This window comes from Drosophila sechellia, chromosome 3L (assembly GCF_004382195.2).
Source record: "Drosophila sechellia strain sech25 chromosome 3L, ASM438219v1, whole genome shotgun sequence".
Classification (NCBI taxonomy): domain Eukaryota; kingdom Metazoa; phylum Arthropoda; class Insecta; order Diptera; family Drosophilidae; genus Drosophila; species Drosophila sechellia.
The window spans coordinates 9,567,966-9,592,558 of NC_045951.1; the positions used below are offsets into that span (position 1 = coordinate 9,567,966).

The 24,593-nt window shown below is 42.1% G+C and overlaps 2 protein-coding genes across 16 annotated transcripts; one reads left to right on the forward strand and one right to left on the reverse strand.

Moving 5' to 3' along the window:
* The first annotated feature begins 4,337 nt into the window (after positions 1-4,337).
* Positions 4,338-24,584, forward strand: LOC6605106 (mediator of RNA polymerase II transcription subunit 15). Of its 15 annotated transcripts, XM_032719965.1 has the most exons (9): positions 6,361-6,656; positions 10,296-10,777; positions 14,883-14,977; positions 15,156-18,227; positions 20,909-21,060; positions 21,272-21,694; positions 22,480-22,966; positions 23,026-23,153; positions 23,215-24,584. In XM_032719965.1, exons 2-9 carry the CDS (start codon positions 10,659-10,661, stop codon positions 23,302-23,304), a joined length of 4,566 nt encoding a protein of 1,521 aa, XP_032575856.1. In that variant the 5' UTR covers positions 6,361-6,656; positions 10,296-10,658; the 3' UTR covers positions 23,305-24,584. The 15 variants fall into 15 exon arrangements, with proteins under 15 accessions (XP_032575842.1, XP_032575844.1, XP_032575856.1 ...); XM_032719951.1 differs by lacking the exons at positions 6,361-6,656; positions 15,156-18,227 and adding an exon at positions 4,338-4,430 and having other exon boundaries at positions 10,498-10,777; positions 22,477-22,966; positions 23,212-24,584; XM_032719953.1 differs by lacking the exons at positions 6,361-6,656; positions 15,156-18,227 and adding an exon at positions 4,340-4,425 and having other exon boundaries at positions 10,498-10,777; positions 22,477-22,966; positions 23,212-24,584.
* Positions 13,668-14,211, reverse strand: LOC6605107 (probable insulin-like peptide 5). The gene is made up of 2 exons (XM_002029912.2): positions 14,031-14,211; positions 13,668-13,962 (listed from the first exon to the last, which is right to left on the reverse strand). Exons 1-2 carry the CDS (start codon positions 14,191-14,193, stop codon positions 13,799-13,801), a joined length of 327 nt encoding a protein of 108 aa, XP_002029948.2. The 5' UTR covers positions 14,194-14,211; the 3' UTR covers positions 13,668-13,798.
* Positions 24,585-24,593: the final 9 nt, after the last annotated feature.

Below are 24,593 nucleotides of genomic sequence, written 5' to 3' on the forward strand. Positions count from 1 at the left end.
AAGTGCAATTATATGCATAATAGATAGGCATATCTACATCTACAAATTCAATCCGCATGGAAATGATTGCCTTTCTGATTTGAATTTGATTCGAATGTTGTTCAATTTAGTATCTGAGAACATGCCGCCAATGGTAACTAAGATACCTTGTATCGCAACCCAAGTCGATTCATAAGTAATGCATGAGCGGCCACCGAATGACCCCAAGGACATGTTGCACGGCCATGCCACCACCCACCATCTACCCACTAACCAATCCACCCACTATCTTTTCACCAACAACCCACTAACCAACCACCCACCTCCCAATTTCCATTGGCATGCGTGACTCCGGTACGTGATGGTCAAGTAAATTATAGGCGAAATTGAAACGGCCATCCTCGAGGATGCGGCGCCTGCCCTGGCTGTTAGTTTTCACAACTTGGCCCAAACCATCGGGGGGAGTTTAAAGTATTCGGCCGATAAGTCATTGCTTAATTTGAGGCAGCAGGTGATGGCCAAAGCCATAGTATTGCCACCTGAAGAGAGATTGATTTTACCTAAATTATACTCCTTACTTGTAGAGTAAAAGGGTATACTAGATACGTTAGTAAGTATGTAACAAGTAGATTTATCAAATTTAATATCAAATATTAAATTTAAAACCGCTTTTAAGTTTCAATTATATTTATGTACATTTAATTTGTCTGAATATCCGAAAACAATGCGCAATTGTTTGCATAAAAAATGGAATAATAGATGCAACTAGTTAAACGAATATGAGGGAACGATTTTGTAATACATATAAAACAAGCATGCAATTAACAAATTCATTGTTGGTCCAATAAAAATACATAAATATCTTTTCTTATTTATTTTGATGTGAATATTTTGCAATAAATTAAATATTTGCCACAGTTATGCTTTTATTTTTATTACATATTGATATTTATTGAATAGCAAAGCAAAGTTTGTTGGCAGCATATTAATTTGGCGCAACAATTTGTTGGACATACTTTTAATTACAACAAAGTTATTATTTATCCTATTTGCTGGCAACTTATTTAATATTCAAATGTTGCGGAAAGTGTAGCGAAGACAAACGCTTTTGGCTAACAAGTAGCGCACATCAGCCAACTGCCAAATTAAACAGTTTGTTGTTTCGACCCCGTGGAGCCGGGAGCCACCAGTTGTGGCTAGAAAAGCACCGAGTTGGCGACAATGCGCAGGTGGCAGTGGAGGACCTGGAGCTGGTCCACAGGTAACCCGAGTCCATCAAAGTTGCACTTGCACCCACCCGGAGCCAAAGTGCCAAACACATGCCGGAACACCCGCAGTCATTAAAGTTTATTAAGAAATTCTGCCAACTCTTTGAGCAGCAGTTGGTGTCTGAGGGGAGAGGTGAGTTGGAGCTACTCTATATCTTTCTTGAGGGGAGGGGGGGTGTGCTCTGGACCCCCCAACACCATCAGCGCTCCTTGGGGCCACTCGATGGAACTTCAACAGCAGGCGACGAAATGTTTTGGTTTTGCGGCTTTTGCAATTTGGCAAAGTTCGTTTGGATTTTAACTTGAATTGGGGTTTGCCGGCATCGGCTGGGGGCCGCTCTTCCATCTTCCATGTTCCATCATAACGCATTGGGGACCCCAAGGACATGAACAGCCGCACGGAACTTGGCAGCCGAAATAATACACACGACTAAGCAAATACTCGGGGAGATGGTATCGCAAAATGCGAATATACAATATAGTACACGGAACGGAATGTGGTTCCCTAATGACTTACAATGGAAACCTTGTGAGTATCGAAAAGGATTTTGAATAAATTACAATACTCAGCAAAATTCCAGCTAAATGGTATTCCATGAAATGCTATTATGGCCTGCATTCATTATTAAAGTATGCGTAATACATTATATACAAGTTTAAAGATGGCTGTAATTATAATATTGTTCATTATAAAATTCTATGTAAATCAAAGAGTAATACCAACTAATACATCTTAATGATAGAAATATATACCCGATTCATAGTAAATTGAAAATATTTTTGAATATATTTTCGTTTGGTGTACGGGGCACTACATTATATGGGCACATACTCACTCGATTTCTGTGTATCTTCTGCCTGGTTTTTGCCTCTTTTCCGCACTTGGCCATGCATATGCGATACATTATAAACACTCACCTGTTCCACACAGGTAGTACGAGTAGTAGCAGCAGCCAAGAGCACATACCATACAGTTTGGGGGCGGGGGCGGGGTCTGGGGATTATAAATATTTGCACATTATAGCAATATACATATACACTGCTTCGCTGCGCTTTGGATTCGGATTCAGATTCAGATTCTTTTACTGCTGCTGCTGCCTCTGCTGAATCTGCTGCCGCTGCTGCTGCCGTAGCCAAAAACAATTTCAATTCTAATGTGCCATTAATCATTCACAAACATTAAACATATTATTTTTTGCTGGCTTTCTAGCGTGAAATACAGGCAGCTTAGTTGCCTGTCAGGTGCTCTGCAGCGGAGCTTTTTGTGCATGGGTTAAATTTCGCTGACAGGCGCAGGGGGCTGGTAGGTGGGCGGTACAGGTGGGCGGTGCACAGGTGAGCAATGGCGAGAACACACTGAATGCACTAATTGTTGTGCTTGAGCGCACCGAAAGCACATGAACTTGTGAAATAGCTGGGTACAACAATATAACAGCGCTAAGTTGCTGATTCTGACGATCCTGCTGCCGCTGCTGCTCTTGATGGCCAAACAAAATTTCCAAAAATATAAGCAGATGAAAACTAAAACAAGAGAGAATGTCATAGTCGACTTACCCGACTATCAGATACCCGTTACTCAGATGGTGAAAGGGCGAGGGAGACTTTTAGAAGACATTTAAAAAAATTAAAAAATTTTAAAACGTTTTTCAAAAGTGTGGGCATAACAGTATTGGGCGGTTTGTGGGTGTGGCAAAATATGATAATAAACTCAATCTCTCTAGCTTTTATAGCTCCTGAGATCGGAGCCAGATGCAGATTTCCTCCGGGGTCCCGCAGGATCCTACTGCCAGAGATCCAGCCAGAGTCCTTTTACCTGTTACATACTTTTCAATGAATATAGTATACCCTTCTACTCAACGAGACACGGGTCTAAATACTCAACGCACAAACAATGAGCGGGATAAAGAACAAATATCGAAACGTGTGTTAACAGACGCCTGTCTAATGCCGTGCTCGAATATCACACTGGAAAAAATGTGTGCTAAGATATTGCTTAAATAAATATTTTAGAAAATGCCATGCTATTTAGAATACAATAAGGATAACTTCCACTCTTAACTTAATTATCATCAGAAATGCTTTCTTAAAAGTATGAGCAGAACATTATTCACATTACTTTTTCACTCCATCTATAAACAATACTTATTATTGCTTATTAAGTCTTATTAAAAAAATTAAGTATTTAAACATAAAGGTAAGCTATTTTTATAAAAAAGACTAGCAGATTAAGATTCTATCTTAGTGTAATATACTAGTAGTTTATTGTTTATTCTCCGATTTAAATCGTATTAAGTAAATGAACACTACCTTACGATATTTGCAAAACAAATATATGAGCAAGATTTTCGCCTCTGTGCAGAAATTTCAATTGTGTGCGGTTTCACTTCAATCAACTGCAAATAGAAATCCAATTTAAGCCCAGCTTGTCGGCGCTGCCAAAAGTGTGCAATGAAAAAATATGAAACTTAAATAAACTAAACCATGCATCTAGTCGATATAACCCGGTGTGTTTGCAGGGCATTGAAAACGTTTTCAATGGCTTTCCAAAAATCCAAAAATAAACGTTCAATATTTAGAGGAACATGCATATAAAATTGAAATCGTGTGCGTGTGAATAGGTGGGGAAGAAATGTACTACATATATCGGAATCGTTGTTTTCTTGTTAATTAGCTGGTTTAGCACACATGCCACTGTGTGTCTGCATGTGTGTGTGTGTGTTGGTGCTGAATATTTATCGCTTTTCCACTAGCGCTTCTTGGCTTGAAGTGCTCTTTTCCTTATTTTCCTGTTGCCTTCGGCGAGTGGAACAGGGGGCATATGTGATTAGCCCAATGTCCGTGGCTAATTTATAATCAGGTGTGAGTGGGCGTACTATGCTTTTTGGCCAAGCGGGAGGATTGGGCTGGGTGCCGCACACACAAAGATACACCCCGATGGGGTGTCATCGTCAGCGATTTTCCATGAATATGAAAATATATTATTAAAAGGCAACTAGAGCAAGAGCAACTTTTGCTGCTTTCGCGAACTTTTCCGTCGACAGCAGCAGCGCTAGCAGCGACTTTCGTTGAGCGCCGAGTAACAATAATAATTCGCACCGTGGTCGCGAACGTGGTCACCACATCAGCCAGCTCCTAGTTCCGAGTGTGCCGACAATCCCGAGTCCGAATTTAGAGTCCGGTACGGTACGTCAGTGCAACGCCAGTGCATCGGCGACAGGTGCACCTCTTTGTGTGTGGGCATACAGAGTGTAATTTGTGTGTGTGTGTGGGTGCGTGTGTGTGTGTGTGCGTGCTGCACCAGAAAACCCAAAAATAAATGCCAGAAAATGTGTCACCTGCAAATAGTGGCGAACAATGCAAAAAATATGAAAAACTCCCCGCCGCGAAAGAGCCATAAAAAATTAATTAAATAAAATGCATTAAAGGAAAACCAAAGCGATATATATTTTATATATATATAAATGTCCATTGCATTTGCATCCAGCACACACACACACCAAAGCTAATTAGCATTTAAAGCACAATTAAAAAGGGGAGCCGTAATGGCTGGCAAAATAAAATCAACTTCAACCGCGAGAAAAACCAAAAAGCCAGAAAGCACAAAACCAAAAACTGAAAACTGAATCACAAAAATACTGAAAAACCATTTTGCTGCAAGTGAAACAATTAAATGGCATTTTAAGCGCATTTCTTGCCCATTTCCCCTCGATTTCTATATGGACTCTTTCTTTGTGCTGTGTTCATGGTACGGGGGGAAAATCGCTTACCAAAAATACAAAAAAAAAGAAAAGAAATATAAAAGTCCGGAGGGTAAAAATGTTGACATCGCTGGCGAGGACGTGGAAAGCCAGAACGAAAATCAAATAAATAAAATTAAAGAAAAACCAAGAACTACGCTCAAAAATAGAATATTAGAGACGTGCCGTGTTATGTTGCGGGGGGAGGGGGGAAATGAGGGGTGCGGCAGTAAAAATGCTGTAATAGTCGGGCCATATAGCCTGCATATACAATCTATAGCTACAGATAAAAATGTATCTATCCATCTTTCGCTGCCGCTGTCTCCATCTTGTCGCTCATCGACGGCGACCAAATATTTTTTATACATATATAATTCATTTTTTCTGCCGCTCTCCTATTTTTTTTCATAATTTTTTTTTTTTAAACTATTCGTTTTATTTGTTGTTCTTGCTGGCGGGTGGGCAAAAAGCGGTCTAAATATGTGGCCAACTTACAGTGGTGGTTGGAAAAAGAAGGTGTTCCTGCAATGAATCAGCATCGAAAATTTGTGGGTATTTTGGACACATTTTCATACCCATTGCCTAGCTTTTGAGCTTTCCTGCACTGTCTTCAATTCAAGAACTCAAGGTGGTAATTCTGATGTCGATGTTTTGAATATCTGCCAGATGGGCCTCAATGTATTTTAATTTAATGCCATCATTATTGTTAATTAGGTAATAAAAGTCACTCATCCATATGTGCAAATGCGTAAGCGGTTCGGCTTGTGAAAAATAAATCATTTTAATTAATTGAACTCTCGTTCTCTGGCTACAAATATATCAATATGTTTCTTAAATTATAATAAATATAGGTGTGCAGTGATTCTATAGTATTACAAGTAGTAATCCATCTGTGAAATATTATTTTTTTAATTTTAATAGAAAGCACCCCATTAAAATTGCTGAATTTCTTAGAACTATTATGCTTTTATATTGCTTTTAATGACTTAGTATTTCGCCTTGAACATTTGCTTGCAAAAGGAGCATTTAATACAAAAATATAATTTAAGAACAGTTTTTTACGTATATATCTATCTCACAACAATGCACCATATTTTGGCAGCCAGTGTGCCAGATTGTATCTGCGTCCACGCATTCGCTCGCCCGTGGATACAGATACATTCCGGCGATCCGCAGCAGCTGCTGCTTCCTCTTCTCCGTCGCTGCCAAAGATGTGAAAATGTAGACGGATGAAACGGAATACAACAAAAGCGAAATGAAAATACAAATAAAAATGAAAATGAAAAGCCAAAGGAAAGGAAAGGCGCCGTCGCCGATGATCATTGCGTAAAGTTGAGCGTTTTCGACGCTGCTTCGCTTCTGTTGCTGTTTTATTTTCAGTTTCAGTTTCAGTTGGCCGATGGTGCGCTTACAAAACGCCGGTTTTCGGCGGACGCGTTCGCCTTCGCTTTCGCGCTCCTCAATAATCCAAAAACCCTGCACACAGATACTCACCCACACGCACTCATAATGACAAGGGGTGGGTTGGGCAAGGTGAAAGTGCAATAAGAAAGTGCAGCGGGGCGGGGCGGGGGCGGGAAAGTGGCCGAAATTCCGGGCAGCACTCTGAAGGCAACTCTAGCAATTGGATGGCGTTATTTTTGGATTAAGCAGCGCCAAATTGTTACAAACGGTAAGCACCCACATTAAACCAAATAAATACGAATTTTCCCCCAGTGTGTGTGTGTGTATGTGTGCTTACACCTAAGCCAGACCAGTGTGCGTGTGTGTGTGTTTATTTGGTGAACATTAGTGTGCTTAAGTGCAAAGCCCAACCACCTACTTCTAAACTAAAAACAAGTGGCTTGCACCGAAAACAAATTAGCTGAAAATTGCTCGAGTTTTTAAGCCAGTTATGCAGAAATATTTCAGACATTTACGAAACGAAAATTAAAATTAAATCTGATTTATAATTTGTTAAAAGATATGCTCCAGAAATCATAAATAATATACATGGAATTTTTCTTAAGAATTTTTAAATTGCACGAAATTTGCCTGAAATTGTTCATTCTTAATAAAAATAAAAATATATTTATAGATTTATGGATACTTTTTTTTGGAATATCAAATTGAAATCTTAGAATAATTAACCAAATAAACGCCTGCTTTAAAAATATAATTAACAGTTTCTAGTTTTGCCAAATAATTTAACTAGGCTAATAAATCACTTCAATCTTGCATCCACAAATATTTAGATTGAAATTTGTTTTTGTCACTCAATTACAAGTGCGAAAATTCTTCAGGTGTTCAATATTGAATGATCAAATTGCAGCCGTTTGTTTAAATACTTCTGTGTTTGTGTGGCGGCCGCATAAAATATTCAAGCAATTCAACAAAATCGAGAGCTGTCGTCGCAGCACAATGCTGCTGTATTTTAATAATGAAATCAGCAAAAACATGGCTGGCTAAATCAACAGCTTTCATCCAGTTTCGGGATTTGGGATGTGGATACAGACGAGGATGTGAATGTGAAATTCTCGAGATCCACACACATAAGGACATACATATGCGTCGACAACCAGATTTGCGAGATGTCTCGCCTCGACGAAAATCTAACAATATTTGCACCTGATTCCAATGCACACGTATGTGTGCACACACGCACACATTTAGACACGATTATAGTTTATATAGCACTCTCAAATTTGACAGGCACACACACACAAATGCCATGGAGTCGAACCGATGGCTATGCCAGCGATGATAATGATGTCGATGACAAAATAAAGACACTGAAAAATGAACAGGGGATACTCGTAGATGTAAATTGGGTTGTGGGGAAGATGCTATACTCTCACCTGAAGAATGCCAATTTAATTTTAGTAATTAATGGACAGGACACAGTAAAATCTGCCAGGGATTTCTCCAGCAATTTATCGAGAATTTTTTAAAGAAAAGAAAATTCAGTCTTTAAATATTTACAGCCTCACATACAAGTGTTACTTGTTGATTAAAAATATGCCTGAAAATATCAACCATTCTATTACTTATATTTTTAGTACATAGCTAAAGACTATTATATAAAAATAAATTTTGCATAAAAAATATGATTAGTTTATGAATTTTGTTTTATTATTATTATAGGTTTTTATGGCACTTATTAGTAATCTCCTATATTTGAAATTCAAATGCCAAATCCCTTAGGCTTGGTTGCATAAATTTTCAAAAGCAAATCGCACGTTGAAATATATACGTTTCATCTACCTCTAAAATATTGAGTAATTGCAGACAAATATTATTTAAAAATTTGGCTCAAGGCAGTGCCATGTGACATATTGGCTGATTGACTGTTCTGTTGCTGGGGCAACATTATTTTTAAAGCGAAACATTCAATTTTCCACATTGACTGTCCATCGCTGGCGTTCAAGAGGCCACTACAATTTCATAACGTCAAACAAATGGTGTGAAAAACTCGATACGCTGCAACTCGGCAACTCTGTTTTAATTTAAATGTACACATGTCCTGCGGCTGATAATTTTTTGTGCTAAGGAAAGGGTATTGAAAGCGTTGCTCCAAATTGTGTGGGCTGGCATATGGCACAGGGTTATAAGCTCTTGCTCATTTTGTTCATTTTTTGAAAAATTTTTTTGCAGGAATTTTTTATGCAAATTCCCTTTCAATTCGTGTGCTATGTACAGAGTTGCAGCACGCACCTGTTTGTGTGCCTCCGTGTGTGTGTGCTGTGCGTGTGTATGTGTGATTTTGTATGAGTTTTGCGTTAAACTTTAATTGGGACATCAAGTGGCAAGCCCTTGTTGCTGCTGCTGGCGCTCTTTTCTCTCACGCCGTATTGCGCTGCCTTCCTGCCTTTTGTGTGTAATTTGCATAATATTTTATTAAATGTTGATTAATTTGTGCGATTCTTGGTCCGCTTCCTTTGGCCCAGCCAGAATGAATATTGCGTGCTTACGGGGGCAGCAGCTGTGGCAGCTGCAACACAAACAGCAGCAACAGCAGCAACAGCAGCAACATGCAACAGCAAAGCAGCAACCAGAAGCAATTAAACGGCATAAAATGCCTGCAAACACAAAAATACTTCATTACGATAATTTCAAGTATCTTTTATTGCATTTTCCATATAGCAATGGGTACATGCCCTATGATTTTCATACGCTTTCCTGACGCAAATCTAAATAATGGTATCTCTTCCTCCCAGTTGCTAATTTTATTTGAGGTGACACACAAGGCGGGAATTTCAATTTCAAAATAGAGACTTCGAGAGAGAAGGCGCCGATATTCGAGTGTGTGTGGAAAATATGAGTGTGGCAAAAAAAAAAAATGAGCACACTTCAATATTTTTGGCTCTATTTTTAGGCCAACGCACAAAATAGCAAGACAAACAAAATCGTCTGATGAACACACACACACACAGGAAAAGATAAAATACTTTTTGTTTTGCCCAGCCAGGCGGTGCTCAAATTAGTTTAAGATACATTTCTAAATGTGACAGTAGTGAGTGAGTGTCTCAGGAAATAGGAAAAATAAATACTATACGTGCCGTTTTGCATATTTTCGATAGTTCGTACGAAATTCCACAATTGTAATTTGTTAGCCACAGCTGTAAAATCAAAATGAATTCAGTTTTAGCCAATGGCAATTGATTCATGTTTGCAATTGAACGACTTTTAACTATAAAATCTATATATGTATATCTACAGTTTTTGATGGCAATAAAGTTGTATATATAGACCGTTGACATTGAAGTGCTGGTGCTGCTGGAAATATTTTTAAAATTATTTTGCTCTTGTTTCAAATACTTGTTTGAGTCTCCTCGTTTTTGTTTTGTGTTTATAATTAGATGTTTACATATATTTATAGGAGAATTTAGTGATAAGTTATACAAGGTTAACAGAAATAGCAAATAAAAGTGCTTCGGTCGTTATTAAATAATACAGACGAATTGTTTTATTTGCATTTGTACATTACATTTGCAGGTTTTTAATAAAGTGTTAACACTTTTATTAATTATGTTAAGCAAAGTAAATGTGCTTGCATTATAGACAGGCAATTTGTTGAACATATTTTCCATGGCAAACTACACGATTAAATAAATGATTTGCAATTTCATAGTTTAATAAAACTATAACACTTGTTATGCCAGTATAAGGAACTCAATTACTACTCAGCCAATTAGCTTTCATGACCAGCTTGTTTAAGAATTAATTAAACGCTGCCATTGAAACTTAATCACATTATTGCCAACTACTTTTCAAATTAAGTTTTCACTTACCTCATTATCTCATTCAGTGTTATTTTGCATTTCAATTACAGAACGAACAACGACCGACATTTAACGATTAACATTAAGACCAACTGAAGTAGGGGAAAGTGCTTAGGATTCCTTTTTTCCGAATTCGCCCACATACCGCCAGCAAAGAAGAACAACAAAAGAAACCCGATAAGCGGAACTAAGTCGCGTCGAAGATTTTAAAAAATATTTTTTATCAACAATATTTTTGAAAAACTTCCAAAGACCCATAGACATTTCAAGCAGTAGCCGACGACAGAGAAGCTTCAAGGCAAACAAAGGCCAGCCAACAAGCAACCGAAGTAAAACATTTCCCCAAGAAGCAACTCGCAACTCCGCAGGAAGAAGCAGTCCAGAAAGGAAACAACCAAAGACATACATACAAAATGGCCGCCCTACAACGGAAGCTGGTGCACAAGCAGTTCAACTCGCCCATGGGCCTCTATTCCCAGGAGAACGTGAAGGCCACCTTGAACCGCGAGCTGAAAGCCTTCGGCGGCGAGGGGTAAGTAACGGGCTGGTGCGGGTTGGAGGGGGGAAATGATTAAAAATAAGAAAAAGAAAATAGAGCTTGTTTGCCCAAGCGAAATGATTATCATACATTTAAATGCATAATTTCATAAAATAGATGAAAACAGCCAGCTGGGGGAAAATGCTTGCGAAATGGTCGATGGGGTAGGTGCGTTTGCTTTTCTCTTAGCCGGGATACATATTCCCTAGCGGAATTTCTATTCACTTTTTAGGGTCATCGAGGGGCTTTAAAAGCAGCCGTTGCAAGCGCTTAATAGCATCTATATATCTTTAAGTCAGTGTTTTAATCTAATCTTAAACCAATTCTAAATATAATATTTATAGGCACTTTTCTTTTAAGAATCAAATTTTTTAAAACGATCTTTTATCAAGAAAAGTTCAGTTAAAATAGTTCAGTTTTAAATAACATATATTTTTTCAATAAGAGTCCCATTTTAGTTCAAAGACACATGATACTTGAAAGGAACTCTAATGATCTTTTTTTATTCTTCAAAGCCCTGGAAATGCGTTGGTAACACAAGCTCCACTGAAAGCCTCCTTTGCTGGCTGTTCTATTTTGACAGATACAAAATCCGCTGCCACAAAACAGGTGCACAAAACACATTAATTAGTGGGCACACAGGGGAGGGGATTTAGAGGAGGTGTGCCCCTCACTTTGTGCATCGCAGCGCGACTGCAGCGTCGACTGAGGCAGCGACTGCAACTGCAACTGCTGCCAATTTGTTGCTGTGGCACACAGATACTCAAAAACACGATTGCGTCAAAAACAACACGAACAGCGCCTACAATTAAATGCTTTGACGTTTAATTGTAATTACCAAAAAGCTTTACAGGCAACACACGGCGACGCGTATCTCAGCGATGCTTTTCCGACTCGAGATTCATTTGTAGCTGATGCTGTTGTCGCCACAACAATAACACCATCTCGTCGTAGTGCCTCCACATACGTACACATACGTACATATATCGCTGGCATTGTTGTTTGAATAAACCGGCCTCAGTCGCACCTCACCTCACCTCTAGTCGACAAAACGATCAGATACGATCCGCCAGATAGATATAGTGGTGATCTGCTCTGGTGAGCAAAAAACTTTAAGTGGCTTTCAGTTATTCGGTGACTATGCGTGCGACAAAACGTTTTCAACTGCAACGGAGTCTTTGAAATTTAATTACCAGAGCCCAAAAACTGAAAACTATAAGCTGACAACTGAATACTTAAAACTCGAAACTTTCAATCGCATATTCGCGAGCGTGAGTGTGCGTAACGTGTTTTCCCGAATTAGGGAGCAACTTTTCCCAAAAACAGCTGAGCCAAGGCTTCGACCAAGTTGAAACTTCGAAAATAAAATGTACGTGTAGCGGGAGCAACCCAAAAGATACATTTTATATAACGCCAGTCAAGTGTGAACAAGCAAAAAGGAGCAGATGGGATGCCAGAGCTTGATCTTAGAATGTTTCCAGCTGACTTAAATACACAACTAATATTTTCGAATATTAGTCAGATCTAATATATGGATAAACCTTTTAGGAACTCTTATTGTGATAATATTAAACAGTGTAGCATTGTTTACAAAATATGCAAATAAAATATTGTTTGAAATAATCGGAAGGTTATAGGTTTAAATTGAATCCGTTTGGATAAAAATCCTCAAGATAGATTACTTGACATGCTACCAGTAATATTATTACCTTTAGAAATAAAGTTCTACAAGTATATATAAGTTGATCATGATCTTCCATATATTAAGCTATCCGAAAATACCAATTAATTTCTGCGCGTGTAAAGTGATTAAAAATAATTCAAGACGTCAGCCAGTCGATGAGTCATCCAGTTTAGCATTAGTGCACCGATTTAATGCAACAGAATCGAGTCGAAAAAAAGAACAACTAAAACAATGTCAACAAACAAGCGGCAGGCGTCTAGCCAAAAAAGTAGTGAGGCATCTCTTGACTTTCTGCCCATCGGTGAATCACAGGGAAATCGGAAAATTAACCAATCAAATTTCGAACAGAAAATAATTAAAAGCTGTGCTGTTAATTGAGCGAACGCCACTAAGTGGATATTTGGGCAAATATTTGAGCAAATCTCTATCAAAATTCAATGAATTGAATGTCTATCTATCTATCCATCTTTATATTTGAGCCAACATGGGCCTGCGGCGAATGAGGTTGTCACAATGTTTACAATTCCTTCAAATTAATCAACTAATTAAAGTTGAGGCCGACAGATGTGAGTGATTTCTTTTCGAATGTTCCCAGCTAAAAGGTCAATGTCGGATCTAATGAGGAATAGCTGATGTTCGTCTTAAATTGCCGGAAAAGCTTAAAGCTTGGCGATTATCTCCGGACTTTGTCGTCCATAAATTCTTTAAGGTCTTATCTCAGCAGGCACATTTTCTTAGCTTAAATATTTCTGTTTGTTATCTCGTTTTGTAGAGGCAAAACATTTCGGCCAGATTAAGATGATGCGTTGAAGGCAAAACATTTCAAGCAAATTATAATTAAAGTTGTAAACTCTTTTCGCCAGCTTAAAGAAAATCACCAGGCAAGCGAAAGGCATAGTTTTGTTTGTGTGCAAAATTTCCACCCAACTTGCTGCGATTTAAATCAAAATTCGCTTTTCCTTCCGCTCAAAGGAGCATATTTTCGTATGGAAAAAATAAACATTGTTATAATAGAATTTGGATATATCAAAGTGTGTTTAAAATTGTTCATATTGTTCTTTTGCCAAACATTTAATGTATCTGTTTGTAAAACTTTTAAAGGCTAAAAATAATTTATAAAAACAAAAATATTATCAAAATATAAATAATATTTTAATATTACTCCACTTCTCCCCTGTTTGAAGCAATTAAAAAATCGATATTTCGAATTGCGCTTGTTTATTTTACTTTTATGTCTCAAAGCCGTGCATATAGTTTATACTTAATACTTTTACGTAACATGTCGCATATAATTATGTATGTGAACTGATGGCACAGGTATCGCAGCATTTTTAGGAGTCGCAGTATGTCCTCAACGTGGACAAGGAACACGATTTGCGGCAACAGGAGTCGACAACGCCGCGAAAATCGCGCCGAATGCTCGACAGTGAGTTCATGTGGTGAGATTCGGAGCTATCCAGATCCGCCAAGTGGTCCTCATAATCGAATAGGCCCACTGCAAGTAAAATAAGTGAGTTCGTGCCGTTTGGAAACCCCAAACCCCAAAATGCAGCCGATACTCACAGGTGCCTCGTTTGGCGAACATCGAATTGAATCCGTTGGGGCAGGCCACCCTCAGCATGTCCATCAATGCTGGGCCACAAGCCCGCAGCGAGTTTGCGGCCTGGGCGGATAGCAGGAGCGGGAACAGGAACAGGAGCACTGGGATCACGGAGCGGAACATCATTGCCTTGCTGGAACTGCTGCTGGATAGGATGTGGTGCAGTTTCCGCCGCTGTCAGCCATTTTTATATCCGCCGGCGCACTTTCACCTGTCAGATTGGATTAGTCTTTTGGGGTCAGCGTGGGCCGGAGCGTGCTTGCTAATTTTCAATGTCAGGACATCGCAGGGTGCTATCATTAATTTATGCCCATGGATTAACGTAACTTTCGCTTAATCGGATGCACCAGGGGGTGGCGGAATCTATATGTAATAACAGAAGCCAAAATGTATAACGCTTTAGTTAGAAGGGCTTTCATTTTCAATAAGTTTAATTGGCTTATCGTGCAAAAAGTGCATACGATCATTAGTTTATTTATACCATTTTACTTATTAAACGTGATTATACAAATCGAAAGCGAAATATTAAGGTAATGTACGTATTGTATATCTAAGAAAGTGAAGTCGTAGATTATATTTTTGCCTTTTCATATGTATAAAACTAAAACTATGGCCAAAAGAACGCATAACAATCGATACATGCCTGCGAGCATGTTTAAAAATAAATTTAAATTTGGCGCCAACTGCTTGCAAGCAGGCGAAGCAGTGTAGCACACACAAGCAGTACTTGCCGCGAAATTTGAAATTTTACCTAATACATTAAACGATGTGCACTGATTTTACTAATTGCATTGTTTGCATACGTTATTTTTTAGGATTGAAGTCGACGAGCAAATAACGAAGCCCCTGAACTTGGCCAACTCGGCCGTTCTGCGCGCCGTCGAAGAGGAAGAACAACAAGCCAAATGTGGTAAGTTATACCTATTTTTTGGATTTTTGTCTGTGCGCGTTTATTTTATGTTGCCGAGACAAAAAGAAACAGTGTAGAAACATTCAACAAAACAGCCAACTACAGTCCCAGTGCTCGTCCAATATTAGTGTTTTTTACAGATAAATTTAAATAAATTAAGGGGACTTACCCCACAAAGATTTCTACCCCACTGAAAGGCAGAGCCGCCCGCGTCAGCGAGGCGATGTGGATGCACTGCATCACACGCTGCACCAGCAGCTGCTCAACCAGATCAAAACAGACTATCTCACTCACCAGCAGGACATCACTATCGATCGGGACACGGTGCTGAAAATCAACCGTCTGGCCACCAAGAGGCATCTGCTCAAACGGGATCACAGCTGGCCTCCGGCTGAGCAGGATCAACCATCCATCAATACCGAACAGAGCCATCAGATCTCCTGCAGTCCATCGCACAGTATTGAGGCTCTGATGGAGAAGTTCCAGAGTCCCACCCTGGTTATCGAACCCACCGCCAAACAAGTGAGAGAGCAGCGACGTCGCGATGGTGGCTCCAAAGAGAGATCGAAAACGCCCCAAAAGGTCACCGAAGAACGCGATCTGGCGGAGGTTTTCCATCAAACTCCCGTATCGAAAGGCTTCTCCGCTCCAGAAACCAAGGCAGCCGATGTGGATTTGGGTTTGGTGGCTCCACGATGTGAGTACTACGAGCAATTGGCCCAGAAAAGGTCCACCACACCAACTCTGCCCACTCAAATCACTCCATATAGGCCAAGATACAAGAGGCAGGCGCATTCCCTGGATCGTAGCCGATCCCGAAAACGGACAGTGGGTGCTCCGGAATTGCCGCCACCTAAGCCGAGAACCTCAAAGCCAAAAGTCCAACGGCGGTGCATAAAACTGGCCACTGAGGTGAAGATCTCATATGGCCACGACGGCGACAGCGAGGATGAGCCCAATTCTGGTCAAGATGTGGATTTGGAGACCTTGCCGCTGCCACCGACACCGGTGTCGCCAGCTGCCCCGAATCTCAATCAAGCGAAGACAGCAGGGCGAATGGTAATTGACAACGTGGCAGTTAAGCAGCAGCAGCAGATGGCTTTGGCTTTGGCCACAAATGGGAGCATCAGTCCTGTTAATCCGAATCCAAGTCCGTTGGCCAACACTCGCATTGTGCCCATTCGCGTGGAGGCATCGGCGGACCAGCTCAAGCTGAGTGCCCAGCAGATATACGACGACGCCTGTTCGTATCTGCAGGATCACCAGGAGATGGAGGATATCCAGCCCCGAACCGAGAGTCCCACCTATGTGAGTGCCACCGGTGGGATTAAGTTGCTCCAACGGCAATCGAGCAGTACGCCAACCACTCCAGTTCCACCGCCCTTGCCTTCGCCGATAATGCGATCCAAGTCTGGCCAGGATTCGCAAGCTAAGGAAAATCAGACTAAAAGACAGGGACGCATCTACAGTCTTGAGACCACAACGGAGAAGCAGCATGAGGCACATGTTGAAATTGCCCAGCTGGAGGCTAAGTATGCCCACATCCAGCAATCCATAGCGGAGCACCTGCTCCAAATCGATGCCTATATGGAGAATGCCAAACAGGCGCTGCAAAGGAGCGCTCGGACCACACCAGTATCAACTCCGGCACCAATACCACCAACAGCAACTCCACCGCCACCTCCTCCGCCACCACCACCAGCACTACCCGCCAGACCACTCAGTTCGGCGTCCAACGAAGCCTGGGACATCTTCGCCCATCGCCAGTCACCCATTTTGGCAGTGGAAAGCCCATTGCAGGCTATACTCCGCCAGATTTACACTCGGGCAGCTGGATTACCCAAAAGGCTTTCCAAAGAGATTAAGGAGGATGCCGATGCTGAGGCGGAGGAGGAATCTCTTACCGAAAACGTGCCCATTGTGGAGCGAGCTCTGGAGGATCTGCACAAGATTGCGGTGGCACTGGAGCAAAAATCGGAGCCCGCGAAACTCATGCACGTAGAACTCCGGACAACGCCAGCTGTCTCTGAAGCGGAGCACGTAATCATCAAGGACGAGGAACAGGACGCGGACATGGAGTACAGACACGTATCGGATGTAATTGCCAACTATGAGCAGTTGGCCAAAAAGGAGTTCGAGGAGTGCAAGGAGGAGCAGGTGGTAAATAGCGAGGAGGTGCTGCCCAAAACAGAGTTGAGAAAAGCAATAGAGGAGCAGCTGGCCAAAAAAGGATTAAGGGGAGGTAAAAAGGTACTTGGAGGGGAGAAAAAGCCCCTCACCAAGCTGGATGTTCAAAAGGATATAAAAAAGGATGCAATGACGGAATCACCTTCCAAAGATGAGTTGCTGGAAGACAAACCAGCTATCCAAAAAGATAGTAAAAAAGATTTGGGTGCTAGTGAAGCCACAGCAGATCTTACAAAGTGTTCGGAAGAGGAAGCAACGGACAGATCCTGCGGCCATGGAGACTCCTCAGTCTACTGCCCAGTTTGTGATGAAATGCGCTGCTCACCAAACACCTGGGGCAAACTTAACAAAGCTGATCAGTGGCGGATTGCCAATCTGCACAACGAACCCTTGAAGAACTACAAAGCCACCTATGAGGTACGGAGTCCGTACATCTCGCGGCAGATCTCCTGGGAGGATATGCAGTCGGCCAAGGAGAATGTGCCACCGGAGAAACTGCAACGTCAGCGGAGTTTCGTGGAGATTGTGACCACACCAGCGACAGAATCTCCGCCTCCATCGTCGCCGCCGCCGCCACCTCCTCCACCCAGGCAGTTGGCCCTTCAGAAACCGGAAACGGAAGTAACATGGGAGCGTAGTCGTTCGCCCAGTCCGTTGCCATCTCGCAAGTATCCCGCTCCACTCATAGACGCTCCACAGCGCTCCAGCTCTCCCTATGGCCTCAATCCCGTCCAGACGAAAGCTCCGCCATCGCCCGTTAATCTGCCGGCGAAATTCACGCATGTGCCGCAGCTCGAAGGTCACAATATTGGACTCCTGGTGAAAACGGCCACGGAGCCATTGCAGCAAAGCATGTCGGCATCCTCGTCAATGCTGGCTGCCACGCCCCCGTCCACGCCCCGTTCTGCGGCACAGCCCTCGCCCTTCGAATTCCCAAGTCTCGAGCCGGCGGAGGAGCAGCACAAGTTCAAATCCCTGGCCTCCTTCGACGAGGTGCAGCGAGATTTCGGCGTTAACCGATCATTCGATAATGTATCACCACGTCCATATCTGGGTATTGAAGGTGCGTGACATCCCCACCGATTTGTGTATCCCATTATGTGTGATCCAAGGGATTCTTCCACATGATTCAGTGTTCTTCTTTTCAGTGACTCAGTAGACTTAGAGACCTTGGGCATTTAGGGATTATGCGAATTTCAAATTTCCTCGCTATTGATATTTTTCTTTAAAATTTCATTTTTCTTCAGCTTATATGCTTTGCAGACAGATCACATGCGTCTATTTTCGAATTATATTGCTGACTTTATGAGCAGACATATATCACAGATATATATGTTCGGGACCAATGAATGTTTTAATTAACTAGGAATTTTGCCAGACATTTTCTGCCCAGTCGAAATAGTCAATAATTCGATATTAGAATTCGTAGTCCCTTTAAGTAATTTATACCTTTGTGCGCATAAACATATTTCAAATTTATGTTGAGTATGTATGGTTTATATGTAAAGCACAGGCTCGTTTGTAGCCAAAATTAATTGTCATGCATGCACAAATTAAATGACTCTTTGTGTGGCAACTAGATATTGTGAACGTACAATTTTTCGTATTTATCTGTGACGTTTGACGGTCAAAACGAATTTGTTGCATGGCTAACGAGCAAACCATTCCTATTATATCAAATAATCGCGAGCATAGGGATTATTTCGATGGGTGATATGGCAGACACACATATGAGTTACAAGCTTGCTAATAATTTTAATGAGCCAACTTTTGCCGTGTACACCTGTGTGAATACGTTTAAAAACAGATTTGTTTTAGTTCGCCCAAAATGACAGCCGTTTAAATTTAGCCAACGACTCGCTGGCTTTTGAGTCACAAAACTACTTATATCTGCTTTGGCCACAAGATAGATGATAGATAGTTAGTTGGCCGGGATCAGGCTATATCCGCAAGATGGATGGACGTGTGGTGCGCCCACTTGATTTGCCGCCCAGGCATAACAAATCGCCATAACAATAAACAGTCAACCAACCTACTTGGGCATCCTATATAGAACTGGGCAAAGAGCCGCAAGTATGCGCATATATCCCCCACCATATATATATATAGAATTAAAGATATAGATAGCTGCGGCAAACACCTTGAGATATTCTGCCGCGAGTGAGGGAGTGGGCACGATGATAAGTATTTCAAGGTGGGGCCCACAAATCACACAAAAATCGAAGGTGTGTAAACAATGTGATCAGCTTTATATGGGGAGGTGGGTATGGTAAGGGATCCAACCCGATCAAGATCAGCATACTTAGCAGATCCTCGCGGAATATACCCATCTGCATGGCTGTGCCTCTAGATGATATCTCTGAGTTGCTACAGCTCTCGGAGAAGTCTTTACTTTCGCGTATCTCGCGGATTCAGATTCAGATTCAGCTACAGCTGAAAGATACAGATACGAAAGTCGAGTGTGTGCCGAGTGTGTGGGTTGGAACCCACACGAGTGCCAATGTTTCTACATCTTGGCGCTGGCTAACAATAATTTCCTCTGCATTTCTCTGGCTCCTCACTTAGTAGCATACATCGAAGGCAAACATATCGCAGCGCGAACGATCAACGAATTAGCAAATAGAAATAGCCAATAGCTATAATAGAAAATAGAAATTAAATTGGGCAAACGCACGCGAATCGAACCGAATCAAATCGAAATTGAATAAAAAGAAACCAAAAACAAATTCAATCGCCGTGTTTTGCCGAATCATTATTTTATTTCGAATTTTTCAACGATATCGATCCGAAGGATAAACGAAACGCGCTACGATCTGCAAAAAAGAGCCTAAAAAAATTCAGAGCCATAAATCAGATAAAATCCAAGTCGAAGTCGTGGTGTTCCTGATCAACAGACTCTCCAAATATCGAATTCAATTGATTGCACCTCGGGATTATATAACGCTCTTCTCGACTTTCGTCGAGCGGACAAGTCAAAAAATAGCCGCAAAAAAACAAACATATACATCTTGGCATATAAGTGTATTTGTTATTTTTGATATCTATACGAGAATATTTTTATTCTTACGCAAAGGCCCGATCGGCCATATAGATAGATAGCCAAATAGAAAGAGATACGCGAGTAGAGAGCAATATACATATAACCATGGTCGCTCAGTGGAAAATCATCAACGAGAACTACAAAAATCTGGAGGGTAAACACACACACATCATTTTCACACCAACCCCATATGTGCATGTATATAGACATATATCGCCCCGATCCCCCAAAACGATTATTATTTCGAGCAAACAAATGTTGCCAATGCAACAGCAACATGTTGCAAGTACAGCGACGACATCCTCGTCACCCCATGAGTAATGTCAAATTCTTAGCTTTCGGCTCGTTCTCATCTTCTAAATTTAGATGCAATGACAGCCGTGTATGATTTGCAGAATCGGCACCGCCATCCCCACCAGTCCCACCATTCCCACCGACCGGCCCCGCCCCCTTTCCGCCTCCTTTGTGTTCGCACATTGCTATTCCACATTGGCTATAATTTTAATTGGCTTAAATCATTTTCAAATTGTTTCGCTAGCACTGGGACGCAGTGCGGCATCCAAGGTTATAGTGACGCCCACGTTTTGGCCGCATTTTGTTGAATGTTATTGCACGGCAGCTGCGCCGAGCAGCTGCATCATCATCGAAAGAATTCCGAGTATTTATCGTTAACTATTTTTTTATTTTTGCTCTTTTTGATTCAGGCTACAAGCGTGTGGCCTGGCCACCGGCCTCCGAGGAGCGGATCATCCGGGAGTTCACCCCCCAGCCGCAGACGCAGAGTCCGGCTCCCGGTGCCGGAGGCTACTATCCGCAGGCCCACGCCCCCACAGCAGCAGCTGCCGCTCCACCTCAGGTAAATTGCCAGCCCAAGTGCTCAATTGAAACCAATGAATTGTATATACATATAGTCAAGTTTCGTGTGCGTCGAGTGTAAATATAATTGTATCCGCCACTGACACAATTTGTATCTCATCCCGGTGGGGCATTAAACGCCATGTACATAGCATTTGGAGACCCAACTCCGCACTCCCATTTCCCAGCCTAACCACACTGACAACTTGCAGGGTCCCATTTATAACAACGTCCAGCCACGCACCACCCAACCACCACAAAATGCCTACCCATCGGCACCACAAACCATCAGCACCGCCTACCCCACCAACCAGTACCCAGATAGTTATCCGCATCAGGAGCAGCAGCAGCAACAGCCTGTGCAGTACACACAGGCGCAGTTCGGTCGGCAGCGCTCGAGGGAACCCGTCCAGGTTCCAGCTCCATCTCCAGCTCCCGCAACCGATCCCAGCGGTTATCCGTACCAGACTAACTATCAGTCCAACTATCCGCAGGAGCAGTTGCAGGCAGTGAACAATGTGGGTGGTGGCTGGAAACACATTGGTGCTCCGCAGCCCAAGTCACGCAGTGAATTCACCGCCGGCAATGGAGCCTATCCCCCGTTCCAGGGATCCTACCAGCAGCAGCAGCCGCAGGTACTGTCTTGGTCGGATTGGATCCCGACTTTTGGCTAAGCGAAGTGATGCTACATATTGCACTGCGGCTGCGATCGTCTATGTCTCCTGCCAACGTTGATCTCCTTCTATCTAGAACACTTACTAAACTCCCTTCTGAAACACTTACTAAACATTACTATCTCTTATTAGACTAATAACTATTTATTTGTACTTAAGGCTGAACCTTAGGATAACCATACTTTCCATTTTGTACACTTCCTAAACTAGCATTCTATACTAAACTTAATATTACCCTTTAAAATCCATCTTATGGTTGACAAAACTATCTAGAAATGCCCCTTCAACTTGATAATTAAATATGCATATTTAAAGAATATTTAATGTAATGTCGTCTTAAAAATGAAAAATTTGTTAGTAGCTTTTGCATGGTGAAATCTTAACTAACTCCTGTTCTTAGGCAAATACTCACTTAACCTATGGCTTTAATGGCATTTGCTTCTTTCTCTGCGACTTTCAGCTGTAAACTGCGCCTAAACTTAACCAATACTTAACTCGAAACTCAACCTCCCATCCTCTAACTATGGTCTTCTGTCTATCTCTATCTCCAACATATTCTATCTATTGTATCTACATCCAATGTGAATGTGTCGTATGCACCTCCCAACCAACAAAACACCACCCATCTACGAATTTAAATCATAACCTGTGACCGAAACCCATGTCGAACATGCATGTTGGCACCACCAAACACCACTGCACCAATGCACCAATGCACCACTGCACCACCGGTTGAATCTCAGCAGCAGCAGCAGCAGTACGGTGCTCCGTCTTACGATGGCCAGCAGCAGCAGCCTGCAGCACAGTGGCAACAGCAGCAGCAGCAGCAGTATCAGCCTCAATCGCAGGCTCAGGCGCCCTATCAGCCACCACAGTGGAACCAGCCGCAGCAGCAGCAGCAGCAGCCATCGTACCAGGCTTCACCGTACCAACAGCAACAGCAGCAGCAACAGCCATCCTATTACCCACAGCAAAATGGTGGCGCGACCTATGCTCAACCCCCATACAATTCTTATTCGCAGCCCCAGTTGCCCTACTCGCAGGATCAGACTGATCTGCAGCAGCAGCAACAGCAACAGCAGCAGCAGCAGCAGCAGTATCCGGGAGCCTACGCTGGCCAGGATAGCTACCGGGGCGCCAGTCCCGGCATCATCACCCTGCGCAAGGAGACTCCAGTCAGCCAGAAGCCTGCGCCAGTCTACACTTCGCAGCCAGCCGCCGTCAGTTATCAGGGTAATTTGGATCTCCTTAAATTAGTTAACTTATAGTTAACATGGATCTTATTGTTCCAGGAGGCAGCAAATTGCGCGGAGATTTGAAGTGGCCACCACCGGAGTACAAGGAGGCCGCGGCTCGCGAGAACGAGGAACGACGCCAGTTGGCGTTGGGCCCCGTCTGCCGTCCCAGGAGAGTCAACCGGGTAGGATATAGCCGATTAAGATCCATATCAATCCGATATTAATGCATATGTGTAATAGCAGGACTACACACCCTTCTTTGCCAAGCACCAGTTGAACAATGGCTATCCCAGCTACAAGGTGCCTCCGGGCACCCAGCACATTTTCGGCTAAGTTTGGGAAAGACTCATTCAGATGCCAAGAACAACAACAGCATAAAATTCAATGGAACCCACTTCATAATAATACTGAAAACGATCAATGTATATGTTACTAAAACGAAACACTAACGAACCAATCTATCTATAGGATATATACAATTGTTATACTAATCTTAAATGACCACTAACGACGCCATATATACTATACATATATTACGAAACGAACCCATGATAGGTGAATGCAATACTACAGCAGGTGTGACACCAACCCGTGAATCATCTTCAATATTATCCGTATAAATAGATGCTCGCTGATCCCACGATCAGATTGCACCCACTCGAGATAATACTAATGATGATTCGTGGGCTTGGAACCCTGATCCAAGTTGCCCAAACAGGGCGATGGATAACGAAACTCTCCATGCACCCATACTATATACACATATTTGGAGCATGTGCATATAGTATGGCTTAGATTGGAGACCAGAACTATAAGCTATATGCTATATAGTGCTAGATTCTAAGATGATTGTTAAACTATTAACTAGCAAATGAAAAAATGGAAACGATGCGACCCAAGACGGAAAAATGATAATGAGATTGAACCTTGTCTTAGATGTAAGAGCACTACTAAACTATTTATTGTGAGCATATTCTATTTAACGCAGATCCCGTGCAGCGATGAGCTCAAGGAATCCACTGGGCGAACCATGAGTTCCCCGATATCGTGGCACATCCTTTGGAGCCGCTAGCACGGGTTTCTTAATGTTTATTGTTTGAGTTTGCATGCTTTTTGCTTATATCTATACTATATATATATTTACCTTGAAATTGTTAAACTGCAAATTATAAAAAACCGTCAAATATCCCGCTATAAGTAAGTTATACAAGAGACCAGGCGACCGCGCCGAAACAAATCTGTGAGTTCGGAAAATGTCATTCAAGGATATGAAATGCAACGCGCTCGTTCGGATCATGCCACCCCTATAAGGCCCCATCAGTCCCCCTTCCAGACGCCCGAGGTCGGCCCTTTAGTCCGCCCGCTGACCCCAGGCAATAATATGAGGATGCCTTTGCCTGCTGGACGAGCAGCCGCGGACTCAGGGCCCGGATCTTGCCGTATGGAGCGGGGATGAGGCCGGGGCGGGGTCGAGGACGGGTCAACAACTCTCAGACTTTACCAATTACTATGACCAGCCATGTCTATACGCAACTACACTACGATGTATAACTAATATGAAATGAGAAACTAAATAAACGGCAAGTTTTGATTACTCGCGACGAGAAGAACTATTTCGAAGG

Excerpts from the sequence above, each read along its gene's own strand:
- LOC6605106 (XM_032719965.1), top strand. The coding sequence starts at position 10,659 with ATGGCCGCCCTACAACGGAAGCTGGTGCACAAGCAGTTCAACTCGCCC. Across the intron at positions 18,228-20,908 it reads TCCATATCTGGGTATTGAAG|GCTACAAGCGTGTGGCCTGG; the intron begins GTGCGTGACATC and ends TTTTTGATTCAG. Across the intron at positions 22,967-23,025 it reads AGCCGCCGTCAGTTATCAGG|GAGGCAGCAAATTGCGCGGA; the intron begins GTAATTTGGATC and ends TTATTGTTCCAG.
- LOC6605107 (XM_002029912.2), bottom strand. The coding sequence starts at position 14,193 with ATGATGTTCCGCTCCGTGATCCCAGTGCTCCTGTTCCTGTTCCCGCTC. Across the intron at positions 13,963-14,030 it reads GTTCGCCAAACGAGGCACCT|TGGGCCTATTCGATTATGAG; the intron begins GTGAGTATCGGC and ends TTTTACTTGCAG.